Below are 17,779 nucleotides of genomic sequence, written 5' to 3'. Positions count from 1 at the left end.
GCCTACAATTCAACCGTAAGCTGGGGAAGGAGAGAGGCAACAGCTGTGACACCAGAGAGAACAAATCTGAGGACACCAGAAGCCACATTACACTGAATTGTTGGTGCTCTCAGTAAACAAGGTAATACGTATGCATTTCTAGTAGACTGTCAGACAAACAAATTACTCAGTAAACGTTAGTCTTATGTCCCCTCAACAGACCTCACCTGCAAGGTTATTCCTGTGTCAGGTTAGTCCTGTACAGAACATAGGTTTCACCCCCCGCCTCACCCCTTCACCAAACCTGTTATTCTGGGATGGATGGGGTGGGTGCCGTGGGTGGGATCTGGGCGAGTGGCACAGCAAAACAGGAGTGTCCTTTTTACCTTGGAGGTGCTCCAGCTGAAGGCCTTGCCCAGAGGGGAGTCCCGGCGGGCGGGGGGACACAGTGGTCAGCAGCCTACCCTGCAGCCGGGACCCCATTCTCAGGATGCGTACACTCAGGGGCCGAAGGCAGTGATTAGTCACCCGGAGCTGAACGCGGACCCTGGTGTGAATCTTAACCAGACTCTTCCCCATGGTGGCCCAGGACGGCAGATACTTCTTCAGTGGAAACCAGCCGGGCAGGGAGGGAGATACAGGGAAAGGACAGAAAACCAACTAGGGACAAAGGATTTTCGCTGATCTCATGCTATGGCAGCCCCTTTGCAGTGCCTCCTATGCTGGAGAGGTCTCCATGAGCCCCAGAGCAGGCTGAGCTGCAGGGAGGGAGCAGCTCTGAGAGGCCTGCCTTATCGGGACTGGATTCAGTCAGAAGCACTTAGAGCCATAAAAAGTAATGCTTCCCCAGCCCGTGGCTGCTTCCCTGAGGCCCATGGAAGGGCCCTAGACCTTAGAGGGAGGGACAGAGAGGGCAGGGAACAATCCCAGAGGGTAGGGGGAGTCAAGGCTATCCCAGACAATCCAGGGTGTGAAGCCACAAAGGCTTTGGGCCGAGTGGCTCTGAAGTGTGAGGAGGTGGCTTGGGCTGGGATGAACCTGGTGGCTTCAGCCTCAGAAGGGATGGGAAGAGGAGACACGGGGAGAAAGTTATGCTTCCTCATAGTTTATAAGGCTCCCTCCCACATCCACACCCCACTCTACAGTGGGGACAACAGGCTCAGAGAGGGAAGCAACTGGTGGTTGCCAGCCAGGGTTCTCAACCCCTAGAAAACCATACTCAGGTAATGCAGAGCCAGTGACACATGAAATCCTAAACACAAACCAGAGATCCTCCCACCAGAGCAGCAGAGCGACATCCTAACTTGAGCGGTTCTTCATTTTTTTCATTAACAAGCAGCATTCCCTCAGAAAGGGTAAAGGGCCTTCCCTCCCCAGCCTCCAAGACGAAGGTTCAAAATAATCCTGCTGCTGTTCCCCGCTGCTTGAAATGGGTTCTACAAACCATCATCATCGGGAATTGAAAACACTCAGTTTTACACCTGTATCGAGCCTGTGGGGCAAAGTGGGTCAGTGACCACAGTATTAAGTGCCCAGGGACTGGAGAGGAATCGGCCTCAGGCTACTGGGTTTCTGCTTCAGTGAAGATACACTGACTTTGTCTCTCTTCCCACCTTCACCTGCTCCAAAAGGAGGGAAGGGTAGAGAGAGATGGAGCATACTGGATTTCCTGAGACAATGTTAAAAGCATTCAGCTAGCAAGAGGACAGAGTTTTACAACTGAAGCAAAGGTGGTGGCAGCTATTGGAATGCTTCAGAACCAAGAGTTTTTATTTCTTGGTTGACTGCCTCAGCCACCCACCCTGAGATTGGTCAGGTCTGGAAAACTGAAAAGCCTCTTGATGGAAAGCAATTTCAGAACTGCATGGAATCTGGTAGATCCTACATACACTGTTTTCCAAAGGTGTACCCAAAATACTCCCAGATCTACAACCCCCTTCTGGATTACAGCTCAGCAAGGCAGGATGGGATTCCCCTTCACCTGACACCCAGCTGGATGTCCACCCACTGGGCAAAACCTCCCCACCATTGCAGAAACCTGCTGCTGTGTCTAAGGCACATTCACTTTTCAAGGTCCCTGAGGGGAACTTGTCTAAGTCACAACTTGGGGGACCCTGTGGTCATCTCCAGAGCTCACGCTTACCTTCCATGATGGAGATATGAACAGCTCTTCTCCGGGTCCTGGGGACGCTGCTCAGCCTTGGGCCATGGGTTATGGAGGGACAGCTGCGGCTGGGAACCATCCCAGCTCTGAGGTTAAAGAAAAACACTGATAACTCAGTACACAGATAGACGTGGGCAGGAGTAGAATTGCCTGGCTATTTAGGTTTTTTGTTTTATTTTTAATCTTTTAATACCTGTTTTATGCCTTTAGCCCCTGGATTCCAGTCAGAGACAATGCTTCAAACTTGTCTACCTCCCTGCACCCCAGACCTGCTGAACCTTTCTTTAGTATGGCAATGGTGCCAGTGGCTCAGTGGTCTCTGGGCAGGATGGTCGGAGTAGTAGCCCAGGATATGCAGTGCTCCTGAAAATGTGCCTGAAGATGAATCCAGCAGCCTCCCCTGACTTCTGACAGAGGCGGCTGGTGGCCAGGGGCTGTGTGAGGGGCAGGTTGTAATGCTCCCATTCCCAGAGGTCAGGCTGGTTGGTGAACCCTGGCCCTTTTGGCCAATCACATTCTTTCTGGGTCTTACCAGTTTCTAGGAGATGGGCTTCTGGAAATGGGTGATTTACAGTTATACGTGAAGCATCGATCACAAAACGATTTGGGATTTAGTGTGACAGGGCTGTGGGGCTATTCCTGGCTTCCTGTAATGAACTGATTCCACAACCAACGAACTCTTGCTGTTTGGACATGTCCTCCGTGGTCTATGACCAACTTTAGGACTTGGGAGGACAGCAGAGAATTACCCAGGAAGGTGGCTCCTAGGTCTGATAGGACTGTGTGCATTAGCCCACCCCGACCTCATTCTGCACCCAGGCTCAGACGGTTCCCACGCCTTTATCTGCCATGAGCCTCTTCGCCTTTCTGCCCTGTGCTCCTTCCCATTTTGGGAGCCCTTGTGGCCAGAACCTTCACATTGCTCAAACTACTGGCTATTTTGAGATTCTGGGACTTGAGCTGGAACTGGTTTTGGGGGAAGCCCCTGGCAGCCTACCTGTGAATTTCCGGTGGCTCCCGTTTGATCTTGGCACTTGACTCCATTACTTCCTTTGCAACTCGGCCACTGTAAGTAGTACAATAAAGCAAGCAGCAAGACATGAGACAGTGTTCCAGGACTGGGCTCCTCTCCAAGGTCTCAGATTACTTTGGCAAGTGACTTCCCAAAGAGGGAAATGGCCTCTTTGGCCTACCCTTTCCTAATGTTTAGGTCCCTGGGAAAGGCTTGCTTGCTGGGGTCAAGAGTTCTAAGATGTCCTGATAGCTCATCTTAAACAGAGCTCTCTACTTCTGGAGTCTTTGGGATTTTCCATGCTCATTGAGGAATGATTCCTCATTGCCCAACATGTTCAAAAAATTATGCTAAAAAAAGAAATCTTTCGTCAGACATGAAAAGAATTACTGTTACAGGTTTTATTTTGCTGCTGTTGTAAGGGCAGGAGGGGAAGGTACACATTTTAAACCCTACAGACAAACAGCTGTAGGGAAGGAAAGAATTTGATGGAAACCTCAGGCTTTTTTAAAGGTACCCAGTTTCTTTGTTCTCAAGGATAAGGCCCACTGAGCCACTGTTCTGGAGAGAAGAGTCTGAAAATAGGTCCATAACGGTTACTTACTGTCACTATTTACCTGTATCGGAACCGGCTCCCTTTAAAGAATAAATTGCTGCTGGACACTGTGCGGACTTGGCTCGACTTCTCCAGCCTGCAGCAAGGCAAAGGCAGGGTGACACACGGCCTGCAACCGCCTCACAGGGGAGGCAGAGCTTTCCCAGCGCCTAGCAAAGGCTTCCTGAGGAGACCCTTTGGGGAAAGACCCTTCACAGCCCCATTTTCCTCTGAGTCTCCTTTAGGACCCAAGGGCTGTGCTCACAGCCTCAGTGCCAGGGACAGTCGTCTTGAAGCCCATGTCATGGGGAGGCTGAGAGAATAAACGTCAGGGATGATGGTCGGGGAAGAATAGGATGCCACCCACTGAGTCAGCCAAGCCACTTGTTGCCAGCATGACCTTGGGCCAATTTCTTTGCCTCTCTTAGCTCAGGCTTCTTATCTATAAAACAATAGAGCTGGGACTACTTGACCTCAGGAGTCCTTTCTAGTCCTAGCATTTGATGATTTGTGTCCACATCTGGGTAATTGTGGCTGGAGAAGAGAGGAGGGGCTGCCCTTCCTATTCCATCTCCTTGGAGAGTCCTAAAGTGAATATTATATTAAACACTCTGAGAAGACCTGAAATGAAGAAGCTAGCTTAATGTTAATGAAAGTTGCATCATTTGTTTCAATTTAGAACCATTCTCACTTCCCCAGAATGACTATTAACATCCCTTTCAAGGCTGTAGATAGCTGGTGTGGAGACTGGAAGGCCCCGGGCATTATAAAATTTCCTTTTGGGCGACTTCTCTGATTCCCCTTAGAAAAGGAAGCTTAGGCAGAGCTGCCCAGAGTGGTCTCCCAAGACACAGCTCAGCCCACACCACACTCTGGGTGCCCATAGTGCTAATCCAGCCAGGAACCGATCTCGGTCTAAAGCCTTCGTCATGAGCAGGCCGTGAATATTTAGGGAGCTGTCCCCACAATCCATGAACACCTGTTCCCGAGAGTCACCATCCCCTCCTGTCTCAGGGCTCTGTGAGGCTCCGCCTACTTGCCCTCCTGCCCAAGCACGTCCTTGCAGGACTCAGCTCCCTTCAAAGCACTGGGCCAAAGGCAGGGCCGGATCTGCACGAGAGATGCTCAGAGGCCAAAGTGGCTGCCGCTAGAGAAGGGGTGTCCCTGGGCATCTGACCCAGGCTTAATGAGGACATTAAGTCATTAATGGAAAATGGAAAAATGATCTTATTTTCCAGTGTGGATACTGGCAGGGCTAGCTAGGTGTGGAGATCTATTAATGGAAAGACTCAGAAACTGAGTTTGGTCACAGGTTCAGAAGCACAGTTCTGTTCCCATGACACACATAGAAAAATAAAGGCCCCCAGAAATGGTGCTGAAATATTGTCTGTCTTTCCATGGCCAGCTAGGGACTGAACCAGAGGGAAATGGGACCGTGCGAAAGACTCCCGAGTGTGTTCTCTTTCACGAGAAGGTGAAAACCACTCAGGTTAGAATTCAGGCTGTCCATTCCATCCATCCCTGATTCTGTATCAAATGCATAGAAATTATTAAGCAATTCCGAGAGCTTGCTCAAGAAACAGCCACTGGGGCTCGGGCCTGGTAACGGGGAGGAGACCAGTTCTGCTGGCCAGCATCCCATAGCAGCCAGTAGGCAGCACAGTCTGTTCCTGGGGGAGGAAGATGGTGCCACCCACTCCCCCACTCAGGGTAGTTCTGCTCTCTCCAGGATCATGCAGGTTGCTGCAGGGAGTGGGGCAGCCTCCAAGGGGCAACATATACCACACACTCTTGTCTTAACGTCGTCCTGATTAAGACACAGCTTATTACAGCATACATCATTGCATTCTCTTTTTAGAACAAGACCAAGGGTTTTAGTGAAACATGCTTTACCTGACAGCACCCCAGTTTCTCGATGGGCTATTTTTTTTCTCCCTAATGCTTTTATGATCACTTTCTCAAGCAAAGAAAACCGAGCACAAAAGCCTCGTATACTTTACAAAATCCTTTGGTAAGCACACTTGCTGTCTTTGGCCCATAGCTGGCTTCTCAGTACCAGACAAGTCCTTGCCGCCCTTCAGCTACCCCATCCCAGGTGCCTGGGCACATGGCCTGTCCCTGGCAACACCTCTGGCAGTGACACTCCAGGAGGGCTGGAATCAATCCCAGCCTAGGACCAGGTCACCCACTGGGGAGCAGGCCCCAGAATCTCTCTAAGGCTTAGGGAACTGCTCTGGGCTGCGTGTGCTCCTTCATGGAGCTAATGTGTTCTGGGTCTCCCGGGGCTCTGAATGACTCCACAGGCCACTGTGATTCAAGTCAGGGCCCATAGGCTTTTTCTGGCCCAAGCCTTACCCTGAAAAGACCCAGAACTGCTTTGCCACTGGGAGTTGGCTAAGGACATCACAAAGCAGACCCCTTGGGCAACTCTGCTGAAACACATTCGCAGACCTCAGCCCTGTCCCTTGAGGCGGTACAGACAGACGCCCGAAAAGGAGTCTGAGTCCTTTCTCCAAGTTTCCTGCCCATCATCCCTCTAAAAATAGCTCTGAGGACTCTGGCTCTGATAACGACAGTCCTCATGCCATGTGTCCACTTACTTGTAGAAGGCTTGGTTCTCGATCCCACATTTCCAGAGGTGCTTGCAGGCTTCTGGAGTTGGAGCAAAATATGTGAGAATAATTTTCTTTTCCTACAAAAAATCCCACATAGAAATCGCTGAGTGTGGATTGAGAAGTGACGGGTGAAGTAGGCCAGGACACTACCCCTGAGCTGTCTGAGGGCTCCCACAACTCTCAGGTAGAGGCTGCTGATGGGGAAGGGGCTGAAGGGAAGGCCCGCAGGACCCACCGGGGCAGAGCTCAGTGGTGTGCATGAGTTCACACCTGGCAGGTTCAATCAGTCAGTGTCAGCTAGCACCAACTGAACCAAGAGCCCTCACCAGAGAAAGTGGCACTCATATCTGGACTGTTCTTTTTCTTTGTATTTATTATCTTGGAATTTTCATATGGAAGCAAAACAATTGTACTTTGATTGCATTTCCTGGAGGTGTGGAACCTCTGGGTGTCACCAGCATCCCTGAGGAAGTCCTGTGCTCCAGGGCCCAGCCACTTCTCCATCCTTCACCTCCAAGTGTCGACCTCCATCTTGGCTTAGCATGCAGGTGGCTTAGCTCTACCTGGATGGGCCACTTTGGTTCAGCCTGGCCATCAGGAACCAGCCCAGTGCCCCAGCCCTCCCTGAAAAGAAGGAAGCCAGCACTCACCTCTTTCTGACTTACATATAAATAGAAAGTCTTTCCTTCAAATTTCAGCTTGGTCACCTCATTCCTAGAAGCACAAAGAGAGTACCAGTCACCTCACTGTGGACGGCTTGTTCACAGCGAAGTCTTGGAGGGGCACAGCCCACCCCGACTAGAAGGGGCTCCAGGCACAGACACAGTTTTAGCCAACATGAGAACTGAAACAAGTGGCCTTAGAGAACAGTTGACATAGTTCCATTCGCAGTTTTCTGGTCAATCACACTACAATAATAGGGTCACAGGAGGATTTCAGGCTCATCAGTAGTGGCTGTAAAAGGGAAACACTGGCATGGGAAGTGAGTCTAGGTAGAGCGGTCCTGGGCCGTTTCAGGATTTGGTTCGTAACAGGTGCGTTACCTGGATGGGAATATCAAATGTAAGATGCCACAGGTAGCTGATGAGGCCAAAGTTCAAGATACAGCAAATAATGAAAAACAGTGCAACCAGGTTCTGAGGGAATTGAGTCTTTCAGGTGACAGTGCCACTGGATGGAAATGCAGTTTAATACAGACAGATGTCAAACGATCTCAGGGAGGGGAGCGGGGCAACAAACCGAAGAGAGAGAACAGATTACATGGAATAGTCATGCAGCGTACTGACCAGGAAAGGGGCTGAGGGGTTTTTGTAGAAAAATCCTTGAAGCCACCAGCCCAGTGAATGGCTGCAGTAAAAGAGGCAAACAGGATACTGGGGTACGTCACCCATGGGACAGACACAAATCAGAAGAAGTGACGTGGTCACTACACATGGCATGGCTTAGACCTCACCTCCACATACTGTTCGCAGCCTTGGTTACATTTACCAAATGGAGAAATGACCAGAGTCTTAGGTGGATGTTCCCGAGAACCAGAGAACTAAGCCTCAGCAGGTCACTCCCTTCCCTTCTGTTTGCCTAACAGCTGCTGTAAGGAGCCCGAAAGGCCCTCCAGCCTCACTGGGGGGCAGTCCTTATTTTTCTACCCAACTGGGACCCCCAAGAAGGTCTAACCACACACATCTGCCTCCACTTGGCTTCTTCGCAATTTTTAGAGAAATTTTCTCAATATCCTAGGAAGTAGCAGAAAGGTAGTACGAACCATGTATCCACTTTACCGCTGGATAAATCTCGGGGGACAGAGGAAGGTCACTTGTTCCCTGGAAATTATGGCTGGGTCAGGATGAGAGTGCACAACCCTAACCACCAGTTCTGAGCTAATACAAGACACACTGTATTCCTTCTCTGCTTGATCCCCTCCCAATCAGTCATCAGTCTCTCTCATGCACAGAATGCAATCAATATCGATTGGTTAATATATATAAACAAGCACACAGATCATCTAGACTTCAATAAGCAAGACAGGAAAGTAAGAGTTTTCTATTGGAAGTGAAATTGGGTTTACATCTGTTAAAGCTGAGACACAGTGAAGAGGAGACTTCCTGAAGAAGTGGGCTGTGAGAGAATGAAAGGGGTCTGGGAGAACCAGCTGAGCCTCAGGGCTTGTGGACTGCAGCTCCCCGTGACAGGTGTGTCCTACTTGTGTCCTGCCAAACATGCCCCTACCAGGGATCTCACGAGGCCACTGTCCCGGTCAGAGTGTGGCCCAGGCCCCAGGCCCCTGAGGAACACCAGACACCCCAGCTATCTCCAGGCAGCAAGTGCTCCTCACTGGGAGAGTGGTGGCCTGAATCTGCTCATTGTCTTTTTCTGAAAAGTAAAGTGACAGGAGACCCCAAACCTTCACAGTCTTCACCCAGACAGCCCAGTGAGTGGGCCACCTTGAGAATGCCTAGCAAACAGGTGTGTTGGAGTGTACACTGGTTACTGCAGTGCGGCAGGCTGTCTTGTGACGTAGCTCTTTTCCTGGGGAATGGGAGCTGGCTCGGCGTGTTTAAGGAACAGTTCCACTTGCACTCGTTAATTATCACACGGTGAATCTCCACGAGAGCAATAAGGGCTGGAAAGGTGGTTTTGGTCCACAAGCTCAGCAGGGGAGCTGAAGAGGACATAGGTGGATGGATGCTTTGCAGCAACCCCAGCAGAAAGCTCACCAGGAAGTGGCTCTGTCCTCAGATTCCCATTCGCTCTTCTAGAAAAGGCAGAGGAACCAAGACAGGAGCAGTCTTCCCTGGCTGAGCTCTGCTGGGCCAAGGAAAGCCTATAGGAGGAGTTGGCCAGTTTAGACTTGGCAGTCTAAGGCCCAAAAAGGTACAGAAATCACAGGAGCTCAGCAGGATATGCAGCATGTTCTCATGAGGCTGAAACATGTTTGCATGGGCCAGAAAAAGGGTCTCCAGGAGAGCCAAATGGCCAGCAACAAACCAAAGTCTGTGCGGCATCAGCTCCCAGCGCCACGCAGCAGAACAGACCCCAAACACATGGGCAGGGCAGTGCCAGCTGAGGCAGCGCCTCTTGCCTGCTAGTAATGAGAGTGGGAGGGGGGAGAGGGGATGGAACTTGGAGGCTGAGGACACCTACGCCCTAAAGAGGGACAGGAGAGATAGTGGCATCTGTGCCCAGGCAATGCCCACAGCAGGGGGTGGCCCGAGGAGGGTGTGTGTCAGCAACAGGGTAACTTCTGTGTGTCCCAGGGGTCATTGTGAGCCTCTCCTTTGTTAGGAGACTGGGTCAGGGCGCAAGCATCCCTGCAGATGCTGCGGCCCTCAGTGGGGGACAGTCCAAAGTCTCAGTTCTCATGGCAAGTTTCCTGCCCTAACATTGGCTCCAGCCCCAGGCCTCTCAACCTACCAAGAAATCAACCCTCCACAGCCTTTCTTTCTCTGGAGAGGCTGCTGGCTCTCGGGAATACCCCTCCAGAAAAATAATGTCCCTAGGAAGAGACCACTACCTGCATCAGTTAGCATTATGGATGCCCAACCACAGAGGACATGGGAACCACAGCCCTCCCCAGTTGGTGAGGGAGAAAAAGCCTGTTTCGGAAATGAAGATACTCACCATTTTATGAAGTGGACTCTCTTGTTTCCTTGCAGAACAACAAACCCAAAAGGAGTGAAGGCCAGAAATGCAGCATTTCCTGATACATCCTGCAACACAAAAATTTCTCATCAGGGATGCAGGCATAGAGGTGAAAGGGTGAGAAACACAGCTGTCCAGCTGTGATACAGAGTGAATACTTGAAGGTAGGTCCCAGAGCAAGAGCATAGCATTTGGAAGTAACAGGCACTGAGTAAGGGGACTGAGCCCCGGTGCCCTTCACTGTTAGTTGTAGATTATGATGACACCAATCTGAGAAGGCTTTTGGGAACATCCAAAGAGCATGGTGAACCCCCATACATTGCTGGTGAGATTGTAAAGTGGCGCAGTCACTTTGGAAGCAGTTTGGAAGTTCTTCAAATTGTTCAACATGGAGTTACCACATGACCCAGCAATTCCACTCTTAGGTATGTACCCAAGAGAACTGAAAACATGTTCACACAGAAACTTGTGCATGAATGTTTATAGCAGGATTATTCATAACAGCCAAAAAAGTAGAAACAATCTAAATGTCCATCAACTGATAAATAAATCAACAACATGTGATACACCCGTACAATGGAACATTTAAGCAGTAAAAAAGAACAAAGTCCTAACACAAGCTACAGCAAGTAAAAGCAGCCAGTCACAAAAGATCACTTGTAAGATTCCATTTGTAGGAAATGTTCAGAATAGATAAATCCACAGAGACAAAAAGATTACTGTTTGCCAGGAGCTGTGGGGAAGGGAAGATGGGGAGTGACAGCTAATAGTTACAGGGTTTCCTTTTTAGGTGATAAAAGTCAGATTTAAAATCAGATATTGGGGACAGTTGTGTGGTTCTGTGAATATACTAAAAACCACTGCATTGCACACTTTAAAAGGATGGACTTTATGACATGTGAATTATATGCGTATCTCAAAAAAGCTGTTAGAACGAATATGACAGTTACCATGATCGTGATAAGCCCTACACAATGGTCTCCCCCAGGACAGCTTAGCTGAAGAAAAGAAGCAACTGGCCAAGAAGAACAGTCATCACCAGCCCTATGGTGCCGGACCCAGCAAAGGGGCCTCCTGGTCACCTGTCACCATCTGCCTGGAAACACCAGGCTTGAGGTTCTGCTGAGCAGAGAGGGAAGAAGGTGCAGCAGAAGCTGTAGGTTGTAGCTCCCGCAACATGGGAAAATGAGCTCCATGAGGCCCAGGTCTTTTCTAGTTTGGGATGAGACACAAAAAGCTGGTTGATGGATTATGTTCTCTCAGAGGAGCTCCCTTCGTGATAGGGACCTCGGGTGAGAATCTGCTCCGCCAGGGTGTGTGTTTAGATGGCCAGAAAATTATGGCAGGATGCTGGTCAAATGTGCATGCAGGACTGTGGTCTGGACCACAGCTTAGATGGTGCCGTGAAGTGAGGGTGAGGCACCTGGCGTGAGGCTGTCGGGCCCTTCTAGCCTCTCCCACCGTCACGGTTCCCTCCACTGAACAGATCTTCAGCCTGTTCGGGCCTAAGAACAGAGGGGACTCTGCAAGATTTCACAAACCTCGCCTCAAGAAAAAATGCAGTTCTGTCCTCAAACTGTCTTTCAGTCAGGGTTACAGGTATAAGCATCTGGGCCCAGGGAGTAAGCTAAGTACATGTTTAGCGAACATTTCCAATTAATGTATTTTTACTATTGCCCTTTGCTCAGGGTCTGTCGTGACCCCGACACTTGGCTGCAAGCACAATGTCATTCAACCCAGGAACACAGTAAAAAGCTGTTTAAAAATAACCTGAACGGAGATACTGAAGCCACGGGGCTGGATTTGCTCCCGCCTGTCTGTCATCAGTGCTTGGTGGTGGAGGTGAATACCTGAGTGCCAGCACTGCACACAAGCACGCTCCCTGCCCGGTACCAGCGCTAACCTGGCAGGCTGGCAGAGATATGGGTCAGGGCAGGCTGGCCCTTAGGGTGGAGAATGACCGGGAGAGGTGGGTGAGGGACGGCCGGCCGTGCTGGCGAGGAGGCAGCGGCCTCAGACGGAGGGTGGGCACCAGGACGCCTTCTACTCACTGTGCAGACAGGACCCAGGGAAGTCCTAAAACTGCAGCTTTCCAAAGACAGACTTGAGGGTGGAGACCTTACCTTATTCGTACTGGCAGAACAGGCCCTCAGGTATTTATCAGGTGAACGTGTAAGTCAATGAGGTGGCCAGAGGGGCCAGTGTGTCTGCGGGTGGGGGCGGTACCTATGTGAGCAGAAAGGGGAGGGGGAGGCACAGTGGGTGGAGGGGGGAGGTGTCATCAGTGCTGAGAGAAAGGAAAGGCCTTTCTGTTCTTTCTGAGAGAAGGAAGAAGAATTCGTGGAAGGATGGAAACAAAGGGTCAGGCCTACAGAGGACCGAGGATGGCTTAACGTAACAGGTAAAGACTAGAAAGGAAGCAGCAGGGAGGGCAGGGAAAGGCCTCTCTCTGCTCTTTGTACCCTGAGCCCTGCGGGCAAGAAGGGCACCTGGCCATACCCACGGTGCCGTGGGCTTCGGTCAGGCGACCTCAGGCCCAGGCTCTGGCTCCACCATTCACTGCCCATGTGAACTGGGCCACGTCCCTTCATTTCTCTGTGTTTCAGACTCTTCGTTGTAAAATTAGAGTTGATAATATTATCTGTCTCTTAAGTTGCACTTAGTAGGTACCCAATACATGTTAGTGCTTATGTTGTCAATATTATTATGGCTGCTACTAATTCTCTCAGTTTGTTGAACTTAATTCAAAACACTTAAAAAAACCCAACACCCTAACATTTTACTATTTTTCCTGATGTTGATGGATTTAAATGTTGCTAATTAAGAAATGAGGGTGTGGGAAGTTGGGGTAGAAAGGGAGAACTCACTCACTGTTCGAGGGAGAAGTCACTCATTGTTCGTAGAAAAGGGATCTGGGTGATACATTTGGGAATTGGGGTGAGAGTGAAGTGGGCAGATGGGGAAGGAGACTGGGGCTGTGACAGATCTATGGGCGTCACCCCAGTGACTCTGGCCAGAGCAAAAGGAAGAGAAGGTCCTCCCACGAGCTGGGTCCTGCTGGCCAGGTCCTGTGGGCACTGTCCATCTGCACCATCCAGACACCTCAGGGCTGGCCTCCGACTGAAGGCAGGTGCTGGAATTGGAGGGGAACAGCCTCTACTGACCAGGCTGTTTGAGTTGGAATAGGGAGCAAACTGGGAATAAACCCCAATTAGATGCTCCATCATTCCAATAATAATAGCACCTTGAGGAATCCCAATCCAGTGTCTCCTATGAAGAGAGCAATTCTCCAAACTGCTTCCGATGCAAGTTGCAGATGAAGACCACGGCAAGGCCCCGGTGCGTGGGCATCCACGGGGCGGAGGGCAGCCGGAATGCTGGCTCCGTGTGTCTGGCGCGTGAGGAGCGGGACTTGGAATTACAGTGAGAAACCTCACATCTGTACCAGCATGAAAACACAAACAGGCAGCCATGCTGACACCTTCTCTGGAACTTTCCCAGTTTCTTCAATCTAGCACATCATTCTTGTTGTGAGCCTGCCCTTGGGATTTTGTGTGAGAAAGGACAAATTATATGACAAAAAGAGAAGAAAATGAGGACGAGGAGAGAAGTGACACAGACAACAGTAACCTGTCCCCTTCTCATCCTGATGAAATCAATACCTACAGGGCCGAGCCATTAAGGGACCTGGGAGGTGGAATAAAAACTCAGGTCTTGACAGCCACAGGCAGATATCGCCAGCTGCACTCTCCATTAGCTAGCAGTCAAAAGAATTTAGTTCACTTTTACAGTTTGAGGTAAAAAGCTTGTTTTCAATTTTTCATCCTGTGAAAAGAGCTTCTTTCTTGGTTTAGGACCCCAGCTTTGTTTCTTATTTGCTCTGTGACTTACTTCTCTGAACCTCAGTTTCCTCATTTGTAAACTAAGGACAACAATACATCAAACATTCTATGTCCATCTGATGGCCTAAATGACTCACTGCCAAGGGCACAGCCAGTGGTGCTTTTCTTGGAGCGGGGATGCATTTGCACTGAGTCTCCCACAGGTTCATGGAAACCGCCCTCAATTCAGTAGCATGAGAGGTTCACCCTAAGACGATCAGTCTGTTCAGAAAAGGGTTTCTGGAAATCACAGCACTGACTGGTTCTTGGAAGTAGGACCTAGCCACCTTTGCCCAGTCCCCACAGGTTCCATGTTCAGATACCATGAAGTAGGCTTTTGTCTGCTGCCGCCCCAGAGGACATCCTGGGTATGACAGAGTGAGGACCATTCTTGGTTGTTACGCTTTTCAGGGTCATCCAGTCCCCTCTCTAGAGCATGACTTAAACTAATTCAATCTGGGCGGGTGAAGCCTCTATTACTCCTAAAAAACCTTAGGGAAGAAGATTCCCCATGCTCTTCCAAACACTTATGCCCATTCCTGAAAGAGCTTGTAGCTGGGACACTTTACAGTAAGTCAATCATGAAAATCACCCTGTTTCAATATACTTAAACACAGCCACAGGAAATGAGAATGAGGAGGAGGCGGAGGCACGCAGTAAGAGGCTTGGTGTCACCCCATGACAGCCCGGAAATGGAAATCTTGGCAGAGACTTGCCACCTAGATGGCTTTAATCAAGCTTTTCATTTCAGCAGTAAACCTAACGTTCTCCCCACAGCGCAGCCAAGAGGGGCCCACCTGAGGGCGACGGCATCACTGATCCTTCTTGTTCTGTTTCTCTGAGGTCAGGGGCAACTTGTTGCGCTGGGGAGGGGGTTATTTAGAGAGGAGCCTAGGTGGCTGATTATGAAAGTAATTATCCTATTTTAAGGGCAGAGGAATGACATTAATTTTATTTGTGTGGTTGCTCCAACCTAGATCCTGCTGAAATCAGTTTTCTCCTGGTCTACGAAGAATAGACCTAAGATCACTTGGTGAACTTACATGGAATTTTTATATGATTTTAGGAGTCTCGTAGGTCTTTGTCCTCTGTCAGAATTGGCAATTGAGTCCTGCTTTGCTCCTAAAGAAATGTCACCTCTCCAGAAGGAAGATCATGAATGACAACTGAAAGAGTACAGCATCGAGACTCAGAGAAGTCCAGGCTCGAGTCCCAGTACCGTCTGTACCAGTGACTCTGGACATGCCAGTCAGTCCCTCAGAGGCTCAGTGTTCTTATCTTAAAGAGGACAGGAGTATCTTCTTGGCAGTGTTGTTGCAAAGATTAAATGAGATAGTTAATGCACGTAAGTGCCTGGCACGTGTAGGCTCTCAGTAAGTGGCACCCTTATGACTCATAATAAGGCTGGTTTCTGTGACAGGTCTGACTACTCCATAAACCCCAGTCCGAGACCCAGGGCAAAGAACCAGTGCCACGGCCCCCCTGAAAGGAACAGAATGGTGGCTTCTGAGGTTGGAGAGGTCAGGGCTGGGAACAGGTACAATTGAGCTGTCTGTGGTTTGCTCCACTCTCCTCGTCCAGCAGCTGTAGCCTGGGTCTGCTGGGGCTCTTGCCAGGAGTTGGGGGCTGAGGGAAGAGGCAGAGAGCTCAGGACAGCTTGTGCAAGTTCAGAGTTTGGGTATTATTGTAAACCAGCGAGCTCCTGGAGCCCTCCGTCTGTCCGACCCAGAGTTGGTAGGATCTCCTCTTCCTGGTCCCAGGGCCAGGGAAGGACACTGGGCAGAAAGAAACCATCAGCATGGACAGGAAGAACAGCAGCTTCTTAATCAGTCCAGGAGAACAGAGCTCAGCCAAAACGTTGTTCTGCTCTCATTTAATTATCAAAACGATGCCTCTTCTTCTGTTCTCCCCAGGGCTGCATGCCCCAGATTCCCTGGGCCCAGTAATTGCCTCTCTGTTAATAGAAATCATCAGTATTTATTACACCGAGTGCTCAGGCTTATTTCAGCTCTCCTTGTAGCAACATTAAGGCGAGTGCTTGGTAGCATATCACCAAAGTGACTCTACTTAATGACAAGAGTAAAGGCTCCCAAACTGTTCTTGCTCAGGAAGGCTGCGGAAATCTTGAGCTTGAGCCCGATGAGATGAGCTGAGGGCCCGTGTGTGGGTTTCCATAGCAGGGCTCTGACACGGCTCTGCGTGGGCAAGAAGTATAGGGCCCAGGAACAAGGGACTGGAAGTATAGGCCACTGCGATGACCGCTCTCACCTTCTCCCCAGAGGAAGTACCCCGAGGGCTTCTGTTCCTTATGGATACACAATGGGAAGCTTCTTTGCTGATTCATTTGTAAATGTCAATTTTTTGTTATAAACAGGCATGAATGTGTTTTCTGACAGTGCCAGCCCCCCAAAAAACACAGGGGTTATCTGGCAGTAGGCTGTGCTGGTGGATAGGGAACTGTGGGGATGGGGCACACCTTCTCTAGGGTTTCTGAATGCCAGAATGTTCTCAGAGTTCATATTTGAAGTTCCAGCCTTAAGTCCTATGCGGGAACAAATCACCATCACCTCACCACGAGGCCAAGGGAAACAACGCTGCCCCACATCACTGGGTTCCTCGGTTTCTATTCTATTCTTTTAATTTTTGTTGGAAACACACGGCGTTCCCTCATCTTTTAGGAAGAAAAGGTCAGTGTCCTGCTCCCATTGGATACTGTCTCCCTCACTGGTGGTACTGGGGTCTCTCCAGTAGTAGAAAGAGAGAGGAAAACATTGGGAGAAACGAAGGCAGAGAGTAGGAGTGTCAAAGCACCTGAGATGTGGAGACGAAGAGGAGGGATGTGGCCACAGAGACAGGAAAAGCCCACGGGTTTCCGCTGCTCTCCGCAGTGACTGTGGCAGCTCGAGCTCATCTCCAAACTGCCAGATACATGTGAGTAATTACAGAGGTTTTCCTCTGGGCAGAGCCTCCCTGGCTGGTTCCCGTCTCACCCTCACAGGCAGATAATGGAATTAAATGTGACTCCACTGCAGTTCCGCGCAGTGACTTACGCTGCTGTAGTCAATAAAACCCACTCTTGGAAAGAAACTAGATTACGGGTCAGGGAAGGGTGGGCAGTCCTCCGAGCTGCCTCTGATCATTCCCCGTGGGGGGGAGGCCTTCTACATTCCTCCTCTCTTTATTTCTACCAAGGTACCCACTGCTGCCCAAATGGAGCCCCCGTTTCAGATTTATTATTTAGGTGGACTTTGCTTCACACATTGATGTGGCAGCACAAAATTCTGCAGCGTGGAATCCAGAGTTTGCAAAATGAGACATTGTCTCTGGCATCTGTCACCAAAAGGGCTAATCGTGCAGCGATTGAAGGGGCAGAGGGTATGGACATGCCTAGAGGAGGCAAGGTCAGCGCAGCCTCCACCACTGCGCTCTTATTACCTTACACGGATGGGGGTCCACGCCGTATGTCTCCAATGTCTGTGCTTTTCTTAAAAAGTTCAGCTCTGATGTTGCTGGTGTTTGACCACTGGAATAAGGAAAATGAGATGATTTCAGGGTTTCCTTTTCCCAAAGCTTTCTCTGAGGTAAGTTATTACGAAGTAAGTGCTCAGGGTGAGTCTCACACTCCATTCGTCCCATACAGTGTGCTCGCTGCTCTGTTCTAGGACCAACTTCCGAGATTCCTGTCTACGGTCAAAACCTCAGACGCCTTGCGGAGGAGGCAGGCTACGTAACGGATGACATGGGCTGAGTGTCAAACAGTAGGGAGTGGTGGGGACGGTGGCAAAGTGGGGAGTGCTGCCCCATCGAATGAGGGCAGCTGCTCCTCAGCTCCAAAATTATAGTCACGTGGGAATGGAGGGCCCAGCATTGCTAGATGTGATTTTTAAAGAGAAG

The 17,779-nt window shown here is 50.0% G+C and overlaps 1 protein-coding gene across 9 annotated transcripts in view; it reads right to left on the bottom strand.

Moving 5' to 3' along the window:
- FRMD5 (FERM domain containing 5) overlaps positions 1 to 17,779 on the bottom strand; it is a 271,287-nt gene that overhangs the window by 5,436 nt on the left and 248,072 nt on the right. For 7 of the 9 annotated variants that reach the window (XM_033108811.1, XM_033108808.1, XM_033108810.1 and 4 more), the window contains exons 7-13: positions 17,321 to 17,408; positions 9,984 to 10,072; positions 7,016 to 7,079; positions 6,351 to 6,442; positions 3,773 to 3,847; positions 3,141 to 3,209; positions 2,123 to 2,229 (exon numbers count right to left, since the gene is read on the bottom strand). In XM_033108811.1, the coding sequence (XP_032964702.1) occupies positions 2,123 to 2,229; positions 3,141 to 3,209; positions 3,773 to 3,847; positions 6,351 to 6,442; positions 7,016 to 7,079; positions 9,984 to 10,072; positions 17,321 to 17,408 (584 nt within the window). The remainder of the gene's footprint in view (positions 1 to 2,122; positions 2,230 to 3,140; positions 3,210 to 3,772; positions 3,848 to 6,350; positions 6,443 to 7,015; positions 7,080 to 9,983; positions 10,073 to 17,320; positions 17,409 to 17,779) is intronic. The other 2 variants (XM_033108813.1, XM_033108807.1) reach the window with 1 other exon arrangement.

Source organism: Rhinolophus ferrumequinum, chromosome 6 (assembly GCF_004115265.2).
Source record: "Rhinolophus ferrumequinum isolate MPI-CBG mRhiFer1 chromosome 6, mRhiFer1_v1.p, whole genome shotgun sequence".
Lineage (NCBI taxonomy): Eukaryota > Metazoa > Chordata > Mammalia > Chiroptera > Rhinolophidae > Rhinolophus > Rhinolophus ferrumequinum.
Note: the sequence above shows the minus strand (reverse complement) of the source record. Positions and strands in the feature narration are given on the sequence as shown.